At 42.6% G+C, this 16,298-nt stretch overlaps 1 protein-coding gene and 1 long non-coding RNA gene across 6 annotated transcripts in view; one reads left to right on the top strand and one right to left on the bottom strand.

Annotated features, from left to right (window-relative positions):
• LOC147342865 (uncharacterized) overlaps positions 1 to 16,298 on the bottom strand; it is a 135,415-nt gene that overhangs the window by 24,449 nt on the left and 94,668 nt on the right. The gene's annotated exons all lie outside the window — the stretch shown is intronic.
• The window catches only part of LRMDA (leucine rich melanocyte differentiation associated), a 1,316,517-nt gene that overhangs the window by 1,295,125 nt on the left and 5,094 nt on the right, over positions 1 to 16,298 (top strand). For both annotated transcript variants that reach the window (XM_086381846.1, XM_086381847.1), the window contains one exon: positions 6,254 to 6,442. In XM_086381846.1, the coding sequence (XP_086237972.1) occupies positions 6,254 to 6,442 (189 nt within the window). The remainder of the gene's footprint in view (positions 1 to 6,253; positions 6,443 to 16,298) is intronic.

Raw genomic sequence — 16,298 nt, 5'->3', positions numbered from 1 at the left:
GGAATCATAGTCTTAGAAGATTTAAAATAAGGCAAAATGTTTCTCCAGGGAAATATATTTTGTGAAAAAAAAAAAAAGCAACAACTCTGTGTATTTATGGCTTTCTTCAACCCTGATTTATAAGTCTAAAATAATCAGCTAGAGCCACTGGTGAGAGTAGGCTTCCTGGCTGATGCAGAGAGAGGCACATTCAGTGAAGGCCTTGTGTCCTTACATGTTGCTTTGGCAGGGTGTTAATGGGATTACCCACGCTTCATTTGGACAAGGCTTGGCCCAGAATACATATCTGGATCATACCTGAATACCAAAGGAGAGATTCCTCCATCATAAACATCCCTGAGCCCCTGCATTGATGTTAAAACCTTGGATGCCTTTGTTATGGCCCTTAATTCTGTTAATCGCCCTAGGTAAAGATTAGCTGCTCTTGTCAATTTAATTCAGCTTCAAACAAAGCAACAAGGTCACTATTTTTTCCCCTTCTCTCCCTCTCTCCCATTCTCTCTCTCCCTCTCCCTCTCTTTGCCAGCACACAGGATTGAGTTGTCATGTAGCTCTAATAGGCAGCGTGGGGAATCGTTAGTCCACCTCAACGCCCTGACTGATGGGCACTTCACTTCAATCATCTGCCTGAGCAGTAGTGGCCCAGTACTATTGACACTGTGTCAGCTGCAAGAGAAGATGCCTTAATCGGCCTCGACACCCTCTGCATTGATTTGACAAGTTGCTGTAATGACCTTCTTGTTTTTCTGAAGGATTACTGTTTACTCAGGAGGTGCTGCTGACTAAATGTACTGCATCGTCATGGAAACGCTGCTGGTGGAGGCTGCCTCCCCACCAGGACTGGGTGGAGGGTGACATTGATAGGAGACTCTGAATATTTCAATGAACTGGTCTGTCCCAATAGTACTAATTCCAGCCCATTAATCAGACCTGCTCTGAAGAGCCAACTGGAATTAGGGACCAGCCTTGTCAGGTCCCCTGTAAAAGACAGTTTGCTACAAAACTCATTTTTTCCCCCAGAACCCATGTTGAGGTTTACTTAGAGTGAGAAGGCACTGTTCACTGTGGCTACTTCCTGAGTGCACCTGGAAATTATGATCATTTACATATTATAGAAGGAGGCTGCTTTCTCCTTCACAGACACACCCTTGTCCGTGAAGGGACAAGGGACAAGAAGGGACAAGAATGGAGGAAAGGAAACAATACTTGTAACTGGCAATGTGTCAGCGCTGTTTCCTTTATGAATAATAATTGCTCTATAAGTGATAGCTATTGTTATTTTATTTCGTTGATTCTAAGATAGAAAATGTGCACCCCTAACATTCCTGAAATCAAGCACGTCTTATAAATCAATCTGTACATCTGTTGTCAGCCAGGTGGCACTTCTGACACAGGAGAAAATGTTCCACTCACCTTTTCTAGTAAGAACAAAAACAACAGCATCAAAGTCTCTTAGATTCAATATTGCAGGTTTTTGCAGTGAGTGCTTTATACAGATTACTTCTTTGAATTTTTAACAAAACTCGTGTAAGTGCATATTGTATTTGGCTGCAAGAAACAAGGGCCCTGTCTACAGAGGACTAAATGCAAAAGATTTATTTTTTTGTTGTTGTTCTCATTAACAAGAAATCTAGAAGTAAGTGTTTGTTGGCATTGTCTCAGCAAGTCAAGGATTTCAGATCCAAAGTCTCAGCAATTCTCTTTATCTTTTCCTCGTGGGTCCAAGATAGCTGCTGGAGTTAAAGGCATTGCATCATAACTGCAGTTGAAAGGAGGAAAAGGGGGAAAGAGTATAGCTCTCATCAGCCCTTCAAAAGGATTCCTGTACATCACTCTTAACTGTTTCCACCGTCTTCCATCCAAGGGTAGATGAGTAGTAGATCTCATCTACCCCTCCTATATTCAAGAAAAGCTGGGTCTTTTAAAAATCATGGCATGTTGCATCCCTACCCAAACTGGAATTATTGTCACTAAGGAAAAAGAGCAGGAAGGATATTAAATAGGCATCTCTAGTGTATCCTATGAGTAAAATATAACTATACATATGCCCATTGTACAGATCATGAAATGGAAGCTTAAAGAGGTTAAGTGATTGAAGCTTCACAACTGTCCCATGAAAGAAATATTCTTGTTCCCATACTACAGGTAAAGGGTAAGCCAAGTTTACAGAAATTAGGGAATTTGCCCTCATTGTCACACATCTACCTTCTTCTAGAATTTTGACACCATGTACTACACCACAAGTCATTCTAGGGAAGGCTTTGATTCAATGGCAAGACAGTTTGAAGATGGAAAGAGGAACTGGGCTAAGAAACATGATTGAGACTTTGTTTTTCTTCTCCCAGTGATTCGGCCAGTGATCATGAGCAGAATCTATTTTGTGGTTGCGTGTGATTTGTTTGATGTCTATTAAGTGAGCACAGAACATCTGGCTACTTTTCCAAGACTCTTGAATGGAGGCCATCTGCCCATTTTTACTGCTTATTTTGAGGCTCATTGGCCATGCGAGTGTTTTATCTCTTGGGCTCCTGTTGACTCCTGACTTCCCTGGAAAGTCCTGGGCAACTTCAGCTATAAATTAAAGACTACTTAGAGGAAAAAAAAAAAAGAAAGAAAGAAATTGAGACCTGGGTGGAGGGCAAGAGTCCTGTACATGGTAAGATAAGGAGAGATGACCATATGAGGTGATCCTGAGTCAAGGCACCTGGGTAGGTAAGGAGAATTCTAATTCCCCTTTCCTATGAAAGCTACTCTTCCCACAAACAACCCCAACCCCCAGGACACAACATTACGTGTAGTTCTGATGGGGCTATTTATACTGAAATTCCACTTTTAGCCCCCTGGTCCTAAGCTGTGCTCTGTCTCCAGCAGACCTGGAATGTAAACAAATAGTGTTTAGTCCAGTGATTGGCAGTGTGCACTAGGTAGGGCCATTTAGAACTCTCCCTAGATTCTAACTCTTAACAGTGAGAGAATGTCCCTATTTTTTCCAATGATGAGCCATTAGTATAAAGGTCTAGGGATGCTAATACTCTCTCTCACCACCGGGAAGAGAACTTAGCTGCGAATGATACAGTCATTCAGTGGGGGATGAATCCAGACACGGCAACATAGCCAGAGCCCTGAAAATATCATTGAGCCCCTGGATCTACCATTGCCTGACCTGTGACCTATTTCAAACTAAGTTAAACAAAGGAACAGCAACCAAAGAAAAACAGCAAGGAATCTGTTGTCTGGTGTAACTGGAAAGTCTCTCTCACTTTTGATAACAGTGATGCTGACTAAGACTCTAGAAATGAAGCACCTTGCTAAATAAAATCAACTAAAAAGTTTAAAGGAACATAACCAAGGCAATAATCCAAGACTATTTGAAGGACATATAAGGAATGAGTTGAGAAGAATGGCTGAAAACTAAGTTTGAGAACATGGAAGGTGAGATATTGCTTTTCTTTACACAGTGAATGTATACATACAAGTACATATATGAATGTATGTACATACACACATACATACATATATTTGTATGTACACATGCATATGTGCACACACAGACGTATATACCTTGTATTATCTCATGGATGTATGTGTGCATGTACAGGTGTATGTATGTGTATATACAGTTATTTTCAGATCTATTTAAGTGCTATTGTGATTGAGTTGATAGTGCTTATAGACAAACCTGAATTTTCTCCAAGGTCCTTTTTATCGTTTTCTATAGCAACAAATAAGAAAAAAAATGTTCCTACCCCATTCATAAAAAGGTCAATTAATTTTTTGTGTTTTTCTATGGTCTAGTGGCTAACTGAAAACTCTCCCCATCTCTTACCCCCAGCAAGAGCTTCAGAAACACAAAAGCTGATGCAGTGTCCCTAGTTCTTAAAGCCCCTCCTCCAGACTTTTTCCTTTAATGAGTTTAAAAATTCAATAATAACTATGCATATGGGAGTAGAATCCATTGTGTCATCCTTGTTTAAGTGTTTCACTATTAACCTCTTACATTTATAAATATTTTCAAGGGAGAGCACATGCATATTTCATATGCCATGCTGAATGTGCTCTCTACACAGGTTGCCAGAAGGCAAAATACAAACACATGAAATGTTCAACTAGATCATATGCAGCTCAGTTAAATAAATACTAAGATGACAGACTCTAACAGTAATTCACTATCAAATTGTTAATAGACAGTACATTGTCTGTTATGCCCAAATTGTGTTACCAGTGAGTCAAATTAAAGGGTGAAGAAAGTTAGATTTGTGTGTCACTTTAAATTGAAGCCTGCTTCAAAATGCTCTCGAGCATAATGAAAGAATACCTATAGACCATCCTCTGTTGGCATGGTAATGTATTAAGCTAAGATAAATGGGGCAGTCATCTGAAGCAGGAACTAATGTTGACCAAACCAGCAGTTAACAAGCTGGGTACCTGACATATATCAGATTTTGAAAGACAGAAAACATTAACAGTCCTGCTGATCAAGATCTGATGAGGGTTTTTTTTTTTGTTTTTTTTTAAAGTTCACTGGGTCTTGCTAACCACATATCTAAAAGAAAGAGTCCCTTTTAAAAAAATGTAATTTATCATTTCATGTATTTATTTTTGGCTGTGCTGGGCCTTCATTGCCGCACAGGCTGTTCTTTAGTTGCTACGACCGGGGCTACTCTTGGTTGCTATGCGCGGGTTTCTCACTGCGGTCTTCTCTTGCGAAGGAGCACGGTTGCAGGGCACACAACGGTAGTTTGTAGCGCGTGAACTCCGCACTTGTGGCTCAAGGGCTCTAGCGCACAGGTTCGATAGTTGCCCGTGGGCTGAGTCGCTCTGTAGCATGTGGGATCCTTCCTAATGAGGTTGAAGCCATGTTTCCTACATGGGCAGGCTGATTCTTTTACCGCTGAGCCACCAGGGAAGCCAGTAGTAGCAGGGTTTGCAGTGGTTGGGAGGGTTAGACCTCATTATCCATACTATCACCTCATGCCACCACCCCAGCTATGTCATCTCAGCATAATGACCAGATGACTTAAGTTCCTCAATGAAGTATACTTCTTGGCAGGAGAAAAGAAAATTCAAACTGTGATCTATATTTCAGAGCTTAAACGATGTGGAAATTTCTGCTGTTGTTATTATTTCTTGATATTTGGGGGTTCTTTTGTTTGTTTTTCTCAGTTTACATCTTGAAAGATTTGTGCTACTCTACCATTCCAGGCCAAAATGCTATCTTATTCAGAGAGTAGGTTAGTATCATCATGCCTCTGCTGGACCACAGCCATGTCTCCTTAACGGAGTCTTAGGCCATGAGCCTGGGAGGAAGGAGCTGACATTCAGTGCCCGAGTGCTGCCCATCCATTCCCTTCTCTGACCCCTTCTCCCCCATCCAATCTGAGTGGTCTCCACTCCTCTCTTTTCTTTATGCTGTATTTCACTTATTCGTAATGACCATACACTGAGGTACCCAACTCACATTCTACCCCTAAGCTGTTGCAGCTGCTGCTAAGTCACTTCAGTCGCGTCTGACTCTTTGCAACCCCATGGACCGCAGCCTATGAGGCTCCTCCGTGAAAACTCCATGGGAGTTTTCAGGCAAGAGTACTGGAGTGGGTTGCCATTGCCTTCTCCATCTACTCCTAAGATGTGCCTCCTAAAATTGTGTTGTCTATTTGTGATTAGGACCATACAGCAATTCCAGAGACAGTATGTATATGTGTGTGTATATATATACATACACACACACATATATCTACCTGTATGAGCCCCGAGGCAGCTGTGACATGGACTGAAATGAACTGGTCAGTGAATATCAAACTGAACATGTGTACATCTGAGTGATCCTGGACATATCTGTGTACACATGTGTCTGTCAGTCTGGGGAGCATAAAGAACAGTGACCTCTGTACTGATGGAGACATCTGTCAGGGGCTGAGATATATACCCCTCTGCTCCCCTAACCCAGCCATGGATAAGTAGATACCCTGATAAACCTCTCTCTACACACCTGTATTCATGAGAATTTGATAGTAACAGATAACCTTTCCTGCATATAATACATGTCCGTGTTAATAGAAGCCACATGGTGATTGGATACATTAGTGAGAATGCTAAGATAGTAGGATTTGGAACCTCCTAAGCAGCCAGTGGGACCTTCCAGTCCCTCTCAAAACCATCTGCAGCAGTAGTCACCTCGGTGATCCCCATAAAGAGCTGGGTCTTACTGTGGACAAAGCCCCATCATTAACCTGTGCATATTTTTCTTGTGCAGCAACAGAAACATGAGGTCAGTCCAGCCTGGGGCAGTTTCTCTCCAAGAGAAGATGGAGGAAGCACAGCTAAGTGACTGGAAATTTGACATGCCTTCATGTCAAGAGATACCTGTACCTCTTGGAAACAACAAGCCCTTTGTGGTACCTCAGTGGGATCATCAGTGGGGCATGGCCCTCTCTTGGACGACGTAAGAGCTCTGTTATATTTCCCTGGCCCCTGAAGGGCTTCTGAAGCATCACCTCCTTTCCCTCACCAGCTTTACACTCCTGGTTCTGCCCATCACATCCATTTCCCCAAGTGGCATCTGCCTATTGCCTCCAGGTCTGTGGAAATTGTCTCCATCTGCCTCTTCCCCTGGAAACCTCTCACTGACAATCTAAGTCTCTGCTTCTATTCTCTTCATACAATACTATCTCAAAACCAGTGGTCCTTAAAACGTGCCCCCGCCCCAGACCATCAACACTGATAGTGTCTGAGAGCTTATTAGAAACGTATTCCTGTGTGTTTATCTTGTTTATCCTTTTAAGAGTATGGAAACAAACCGTGCAGTTCCCATTCATTGTGAAGCCTCAACAATCAGACCCATTGTCCGTCAGAGCCGGGAATGCGCTTGTTCCTGCCTGATCCTTTGTGTCCAGGTGGTGTTGCTGGGGGAGGCTCTGAGCCTGACTGAGCAGGAGGCTTGGTAAATGTTTATTGAATGAATACATGATTTACAAGTGAACAGGAAGCAGAATCATAAGGCAGTAGAAAGTCCAGGCTCTGAGGCAAGACTTTCTCAGAGCAAATCCTGGCTCCTATATTGCTGGTTCTGGGGCCCTAGACAGTTACTTAGTCTCTATGCTGCTAAGTCACTTCAGTCGTGTCCGAGTCTGTGCGACCCTGTAGGTGGCAGCCCACCAGGCTCCTCTGTCCCTGGGATTCTCCAGGCAAGAACACTGGAGTGGGTTGCCATTTCCTTCTCCAGTGCATGAAAGTGAAAAGTGAAAGTGAAGTCGCTCAGTCGTGCCCGACTCTTCACAACCCCATGGACTGCAGCCTACCAGGCTCCTCCATCCATGGGATTTTCCAGGCAAGAGTACTGGAGTGGGGTGCCATTGCCTTCTCCTATGCTTGCTAGCAAAAAAGGCATGGTAATGGTGCCGATTCTGTGGGCAGTGTGTGGATTTGATATATTAATACAGATAAGTACTTTGAATGGTGCATGTCATCTAGTTGCTATTGTTATTGTTTAGTTGCTCAGTCGTGTCCAAATGTTTGTGACCCCATCGACTGTAGCCCACCAGGCTCCTCTGTCCTTGGGATTTCCCAGCAAAGAATACTGGAGTGAATTGCCATTTCCTTTTCCAGGGCATCTAGTAAGCACCCCCTATTATGAGTATTAATTAAGAAGGATTTTAATTCTGATATATTCCTGTTGAAGGATTTCACTGGATTTCCCCAAAGGATACTTGGAATTAGAATCTGGAATATACAGACAGACAGTCTGTGACTTATGATAGTTCAACTTATGATTTTTCAGTGTTATGATGACGTGAAAGCAATGTACATTCAGTAGAAACTGTACTTTGAATGTTTCATTTTGATCTTTTCCTGAGCGAGTGATACGTATTACAAGACTCTCTCAGGATGCTGGAAGTGGCACCCATAGCTTGCAGTCAGCCCTGACTGACAACCAACACACTTACAACCACTCAGCACCCAGGCAACCATTCTGTTTTTCACTTTTAGTGCAGTGTTCAATAAATTACTCAAGAGATTCAGCACTTGATTATAAAATAGGCTTTGTGTTAAATGATGTTGCCCAACTGTAGGCTAATGTATGTGTTCTGGGCATGTTTAGGGTGGGCTAGGCTAAGGTACCATGTTCCATCAGTTGGATATGCTAAATGCATTTCAATTTGTTATGTTCTCAACTCATGATATATTTATAGGGACATAACCCATCATAAGTCAAAGAAGAGCTGTATATATATTATCTTCTGATTCTATTTCTTGGCACTTCTCAACACAGTGTCTGGAAAAGAGCTTTATTTGGTGATGTCATTTTCTACCCACTAACAGTGTTTATAAATTTGAGACAGAGTTGAAGAGAGCAGAATTTGCTGAAGTCTGTCTTGCTCTTCCCTTTTCACCTCTCCTTTTCCTCAGCCCCCATCTTCTTTGGGGCTTCCCTGGTGTCTCAGTGGTGAAGAGTCCACCTGCAATGCAGGAACTGCAGGAGACGCAAGTTCGATTCCTGGGTCAGGAAGATCCCTGGAAGAGGGCGTGGCAACCCACTCCAGTATTCCTGCCTGGAGAAGCCCATGGACAGGGGAGCCTGGCGGGCCATAATTCATAGGGTCACAAAGAGTCAGAAGCAACTTAGCACACATACATCTTCTTTTCCCTCCTATTTCCTGCTTTTCCCTTTTCTTTCTTGCTGTCTTTCTATGCATCTCTCTCTTCTCTCTGCCTCCCCTTCCTCTTAACCCACACTGACTTCCTCCTTTTCTTCCTCTCTCTCACCCAGATGCTTCTGGAACCATCACAATTGGTTTCTGCCAAAACAATGAAATGCCACAAAATGTCTGAAATATTATACATGACTCTTAACTGCCCTAATGAACATGCTAGGAAAGTGTCCAGGGAAACGAAACATTATTGCAAGTGAAGTACTCAAAGTTATTTTTTCACTGTACCTGAAATTGAACTTCTTTGCTATTCTTTCAGCTGAGAACATCTTGTTACAAACTATCCCCAAAGCAAAGGCAGGAAGGGCTGCCTGGGGACCACTTGGGTACCACCTGGTATCCCAGCCCACCAGCAGAATGCCAGTCTCACCCGCCTCGCAAAGCGGACAGACTGCAGGTCTCATGGCTGCTGTCTTCCATCAGATGCCTCATTCGCCCCTGCAGCTTGGAGGGGGCCTAAAATGGAGAGTTCATGATCCCCCCGTGCTCAGAGGCTGAGTATGCCCCTCACATGTACTGAGGAGAGGATTCTGATGTTTGGTGGGAGGTTGGACACAATGACCTCAGAGATCCCTTCAAAGTGGGAATTCTGTGATTAGGGTCAATTCTTAACCTCTGAACTGTTGAAGGTAACTGGAATTCTGCTGGACTGTGGGTCACCCCACCTCAGCCCTCAAACCACGGAGGCCTTTTTTAATGGTCAGCATTCCCTCAGCCCTCTGACAATCATCCAATACAATTCCTCTGTATTCCACCTTAGCTCTGTACTCTATCTCAAATATAAACAGTAAGTCAAACATGTCTCTCTGAAGTGGCTGCAAAGATAGGGTGTTGCCCACCCAGGCCAGCTGATTATGGCTTTTTGGTTCAGATGGGGGGTGGCTCAACACAGGAGTGAGTGACGGTGCCAGTGGGCCATGCCCGTCCTTGACTTCTGCCTCAGCAGAAAAGCCCTCTCCTCCTCTTGGGGGTGCATCCTCCTCCCGTTTTAAAAGTCAAGCCGAATTTATACCCCCTTTCTCTCCCAGCCAAACAGGTGACTCCTGCCAGGCCAGGAAGAGAAAAAGGGCATTGTCTGCTTCTCCCTCTGGCTCCACTTCATTTCATTGAGCTCACGTGTTCCCTCTTCATGTCACTGAAAATGTTATTTATCGATCCTGCTGACAGTGGCAGTAAATAGAGCCCAGGCTGTTTTACATCGCTGATGAGAAGGCAGGCTCCATAACTCATCAGGCCCAATCTGATTCCACATCAGTCCTCTTCCCCTTTTTTCTCCTCTGTATCTCATTACAGAAAGAGGAATTAATACACATGGACAGAAGAGAAATGAGTTTGGCTGCTCTTAGGGCTTTTGTGGGAAAGCAGACATCCTCAGTGGCTCTTTAAGAAAAATGGATGGAGGGTCAGCCCACTTGCTCGCTGTGGACCGTTAGCTGTGCCCTGATGATAACAGACTGAGGGGTCCTCATACCCTTGGACTGGAGCTGAGATTTGGGGATTAGCATAGAGATGGCTTCCCAGCCATTCTTTTGAATCTCGATGTACAGCTATGGGCCAGGGATGCTATGAACTGTAAGATAAAATGATGCATTTTCTTGCAATGCCTACTTTAGATTTAAGGAGTAAATGTATATTAAAATAAACACAAATATTTTAATGTGGGGTTAACTCGAATGGACATGGATTTTAGTGTGACACTTCAAAGAAATTTCGCTTTTGTGATGAGTTCCATTGGAGCTATGCTTCAGACCTCAGTGACGAGCAATCCCTTCATCCCTTCATTCTGGCTTTGGGCCTTCTCAAATAAAACACTTCCAAAAATGAGCCAACCTGTTCATCCTACTCTTCCATCTTTTAATGTTTATTTATTTGGCTGCATCAGGTCTTAGTTGGGGCATTCGAGATCTTCACTGTAGCCGTGGCCTCTCTAGTTGTCGTGTAGAGGGCTCAGTAGCTGTGGTGCTTAGGCTCAGTTGCTCCGCGGCATGTGGGATCTTGGTTCCCTGACCAGGAACTTCTGAAAACACTTACTTTGCGTTGAACCCACCATAGTAGACAGTGAGTCTACACTGAGACAAGTGGTACTGAGTGGAATCCGTGCTGAACGTAGGGTGGGAACCCTGAGATTATTCTCCAGGCCTGTCCCTTTGTTGCTGGATTTCAGGCACAAAGCTCCCTCTTTCCCCAAACTCACTATCCTCCTCTGTTAAATGGGGTTGATGGTATCTGCCTGCCTGAGCCTTCGTGAGCATTAACTGAGACAGAGAGAGGAACTTTGCTCGTCAGTCGTCTTGTACCTGGGATTAAAGCAGTATTAGAATGCAGAATCAGCGCCAATCACTTTTCTTTTATCTTTTTAATATTTATTGGTTTGTCTGTACCAGATATTTAGTTGCGGCATGCAGGATCTTGGTTGCCACCTATGGGATCTTTCAGTTGTGGCATGCAAGACCTAATTCCCTGAAGCCCCTTGTGTTGGGAGCAGGAAGCCTTACCTGCTGGATCACCAGGGAAGCCCCTGAGCACCCGTTTCTGATGGCAGGTACATCATCGTCATAAGGGCGTGTGGAAGGACTACATGTTACAAAACGTCCCACCATGTGAAACAGAATTTGTGTCATTATTGAGCACTCGCTAACCGACTTAAGGTCAGACACGGAGAATACTCTGTGGAGTACAAGAGGACTCTGATCTAAGGAAACCCATGTCTAACTGAGATAAGTAGACAAATGTCACTAGTGTGGGACATGGGCAAGCAATAGCTAGACTGTGCAGGTAGACTGTCTGTCCAGACTCTATAATAAAAACAGGACTATCACTGTGAATGTTTATGGGTGTTTAGTATGTTCTAGCAGAGAAAGCAGTGGCACCCCGCTCCAGTACTCTTGCCTGGAAAATCCCATGGACGGAGGACCCTGGTAGGCTGCAGTCCATGGGGTCGCTAAGAGTCGGGCACGACTGAGCGACTTCACTTTCACTTTTCACTTTGATGCATTGGAGAAGGAAATGGCAACCCACTCCAGTGTTCTTGCCTGGAGAATCCCAGGGACAGAGGAGCCTGGTGGGCTGCCACCTACAGGGTCGCACAGACTCGGACACGACTCAAGTGACTTAGCAGCAGCAGCAGCAGCATGTTCTAGGCATTGTCCTAAGGACACTACCTGTAGTTATCTCCACTAAACCTTCTAACAAACCTCCAAAATGTATCTTCATTTATAATTAAAGAATCCAGGCTTAACCAGATGAGGAGGTTCCCCCATGATCCTGCAGTGTTTGCACCAGATTTGTTTGACTTTGGAGCCTCTGAAAAGGCCTTCTCAGGGAGCTGTGACCATGCAGGGCAGGGGTGCGTGAACATTGCCAAATAAGCCCAATTTTGTTCACTTTTATCCTCTGGGCACTAGGGCTCCTCAACCCCTCACTGTGCCTCAGGTTCTTCATTTGCAAGAGAAAAGGACTGACTTAGTTGATTTCAATTCTGAGACTCTGGATATACTTGTGAAAAGGGGAACTAGATAGATTGAACTTCAGTCTAAAAAGCTTGTGATAGGCTTTGAAAACGGGCATGATACAGCCCTAAACTAGGACTCGGTTATCTCTCAGGAGATGGTTCCTTTAATTTTGGAAAAATAGATGCACAATTCATCCACTTCTTTGAAATAAATTTTGAACATATGTGTGTACATGTATGTACATACACATATATATTCATATGTAAAATATGTACATATAATACATATACATTCATAGGTAAAATATAGGTATTTATATAAATATGTACCACATATATATAAACTATATATGTATATGTATACAAACTATATATGTATATTGTATATGTATACAAACACTTATCATTATTATTGCAATCTTTATTAACTTGCTTGAATTTTAAGTTGACTCTCCCTCTCCTATACTCAAAGTTTAGAGCTCTGAGTATTGAGATATCTGAAAATCCTAGCTTTTATTCCTTTATTTGCCATCTTTAGAAGTTACTGCTGCTTGTTTTCTTAGCTATTTCATAGTTCCTAAACTTTGCTTAAAAGTGTTTCTAATTCTTCACATTGAAAAGTGGACTGCAAATGAAGTTTAATACGGAATGTTTTGTACCAAGAAAACTAATGCCTCGTTTTCCCCCCTAATGAGTGCCAAAATCATCACAGACTCAAGGCTCATGAATAATGCATATCATCCAATTAAGTACAAATGCTGTTCAGTTCTTGCAAGTGGTATGTGATACCAGTCTGGCCTTAGAATGGGCACTGAGGGTAGGGATGGAAGAAGGGCTTGGGGAGCGTTGTGGTTGTGTGCCTGTGTATCTGACAGCTAAGCCCCCACAACTTGTCATGCTCGTTATATCCTGCGAGCTAAACTTCCCATGCTCGAGTCCACAGAGAGGTGTTTTTTGTTTTGTTTTGTTTTTCCTAACCATAAATAGAACTTATCTTAAAATTTTAAATCCTCAGGCTCTAATGGCCTGGGAGCTCTTGTCTGGTCATGTCCTCTGTTTGTGAAACCATCCACTCTGACTGGCCAGCAGACCCCTCTCCCCAAGCTGAACTGCTTCAGGTGGTCACCCTCTAGAGGCTGACCCTCCGAGGGAGATGCTCCAGTGATTCTCTGTACCCAAAGAATACACTTCACTCTTTTGGCTCCTGATCAAGATGTCCTTCTTCACCAAGAGATCTTGGCAACCTTTTGAGGGTGCTGATTTGGGTGTTGGGTATGTGTTTGTTTATTTTTGTTTTAGCATTTATTTATTTGCACACAATACTGTGGTCAGGAGCTTGCTACTTCTCCAGGGAAGTTGTCTGCAACGCATCATTGAGGCGACAACTTAACGATTCAGAGAGATCATCCTCTGTGGTCTGCCATGGAGACTCAGGAAAGCATGAACTGGGCATGTTCTTTATCTTCCACGACCAAAAACACAGAGCCTGAAGGACATGATATCACATCAGCACTTTCAGACAGCCAGTAAAGGTGATTATATGTCTGAACCTCAGTTCCCTCATCAGAAATAGAAGATAGTAACTAACAAATGTTTTATCCAGGTGGGTGTATAGAGTAAAAGCATTGTTACCTATAAATCCTGAAGCCTTGTGCAAATGTTTGTAATTACCCTCTTCGCTATGAGTGTATAGACATCCCCACTAGGACTTCATGACTGGACATGACAAATCTCCAGGACTTGGGCTTACCCAAGCCAGGTTAATGTTGTTCATAAAAAATATTCATCTATCAGGGTTTGCATTTGTAACATTTAGTTGTGCCAAATAACAGAGCCAGCCGGCGGTTTCTTAGAATTACACCACCTAATAATGAATGCTGGAGACAGAATTTTTTTCAGCCTAAAATCTCTTCTTATAACTCAGGGTTGATGAGTGCTGCCCTACATTTCTCGATGGATCCAATTTAACACCAGACGAAGCAGTGACTCAGACTAACTTAAATATCTCAAGACAAGTTTCACCTTTTCCTCTGAGGCCGTATCAGTTCAATTGCATAAGTGCAAATTTATTGAAAGTGGTTTGGTGCTTAGCTTTTCTCTATTGGCAGTAATGGAGTTTAAATTTATAGCAGGCTGATGAATTTCAGATAAGAGAACCATTACCTTACAACAACATTAAGGAAAAATATATAACTTCAATTGCTGAACCTCAAATGCGTATTGTTTGAATGAGGGGAGATGGATGAGGTAGGCTGACATTTGCAAATGCAATTCCTTTCCATCCTCGTGGTACTAGCCCAGGAGTTTGAAAGCATGGCATATTCCAGAAAGGGCTCGGGATAGTTATGCATTACAAGTGCATTATAACAAAATAGCAGAAGCAGGACATGATCTAGAGGTGAGGGATTTTTCCTTCTCCTAATTAATATAATTGGAGGTGTCTTTTGGCAAAGGACCAACGCTGTCGTAGGGCTTGGGTGATTCGTTTGGTACTTGTGACATCGTCGCCCATGTGTTATGTTCCTTTTATACTTGCTTTGTCTTCCCACAGGGTGGAACTCTGGCATTATATAGACGAAAATGAAGGATGCAGTCCACGTGTGAGGGCCAAAGAGGCCTGGGCGTCTCCATTTTCTTGAGACTTCCAATATATGGGGGAGGGGGAGAGGAATGCAACTGAAACAGCTTTATAAAAATTATATGTGTTATATTTATATGTTGTATTTTTAAATGTTTATGCTGAGTAAATGAATTCTTTACCTTTAAGAATGTAATATTATTTGCTACATTAAGATTATCACAGAATTGATAAAATGGGGGTTATAGACAATATTCTCACACAATGGAACACAAATTTCGGGTTGTGTGATGCACTTTATCTTTTCCCCATTTCTGTCATGCATCTTAGAAATTGTGTGAATGACATCATTTAGAGATAGTCTCTTTTTAAAATAATTTATTTTGATTGTAGTTGATTTACAGTGTTTCAGGAGAACAGTGTGACTCAGTCGTACATACATATGTATATCTATTATATTTCAGTTTCCAGCATAGGTTATTACAAGATACCAACTATGGTCTCCTGTGCCATACAGTAAGTCCTTGTTTGTTTATTTTATATAGTAATGTGTATCTACTAATCCCAAATTCCTAATTTATCTCTTTGTCCCTTTCCCCTTTAGTAACCATTAGTTTAATTTCTAAGTCGGTGAGTCTGTTTCTGCTTTGTAAATAAGTTCATTTGTATCTTTTTTTGAGATTACACATATACTCCACTTTGTATGAATATAAAGTCTTAACATGAGATGCTTTGTGAGTTTGTGTGTCAAATACGCCTTTCTGCCTTTCCATTTCCACCCCATTCCTCTATAGACCATAGCTTTCCAAAAAATGTCATTCTTGGGCAAGTTACTTACTTTTCTGGCTCTTGTTCTCATTCCTAAAATGCATGTGTGTCTGAGGCAGGGGTAAAGGTACGGGGGTCCCCAGCACCACCACAATCCAAGATGAGACACCAGATTTCCCCAGGGTGAGAAGCATTTTCCCAGCTTTTAGAGAGAAGGTCACTTCAGTCCCCAGGGAAACCCCACTGGGGTTGACTTCTCTGTGGTCCTCTCTCAGTCCAAGGCCCCTCCTTTGCAGTCCGTGCTACCCATGGGGAACCAGTCACTACAAATGCCCCAACCCTTCTGAGAAGGGGGTGGCTGAGGAAGGAGCCGTGAAAAGTGTCATTTTATTGATTTTATTGACGTTTAGTTGCTTTACAGTGTTGTGTTATTTTCACGTGTACAGCACAGGGGTTCAGATAGGTAGGTGGATAGACAGTTCTTTATCCAATTCTTTCCCCTACAGATTATTACCAGATCATGAGTGTAGTTCCTTGTGCTATACAGTAAGTCCTTATTGATTATCTATTTTATATAGTATGTATATTTTAATCCCAGAGTCCTAATGAATCCTTCCCCACCCTCACCATTTCCCCTTTGGTAACCATAAGCTTGTTTTCTATGTCTAGTTCTGATTTGTAACTGAGTTCATTTGTATCGTATTTTTAGATTTCACATAAAAACGATACCATCTGACACTTGCCTTTGTCTGGCTTACTCAGATTAGTACAATACTCTCTAGGTCCGTCCATG

This window comes from Bos grunniens, chromosome 28, assembly GCF_055505025.1.
Source record: "Bos grunniens cultivar Pamir isolate PY7600 chromosome 28, Bosgru_T2T1.0, whole genome shotgun sequence".
Classification (NCBI taxonomy): domain Eukaryota; kingdom Metazoa; phylum Chordata; class Mammalia; order Artiodactyla; family Bovidae; genus Bos; species Bos grunniens.
Note: the sequence above shows the minus strand (reverse complement) of the source record. Positions and strands in the feature narration are given on the sequence as shown.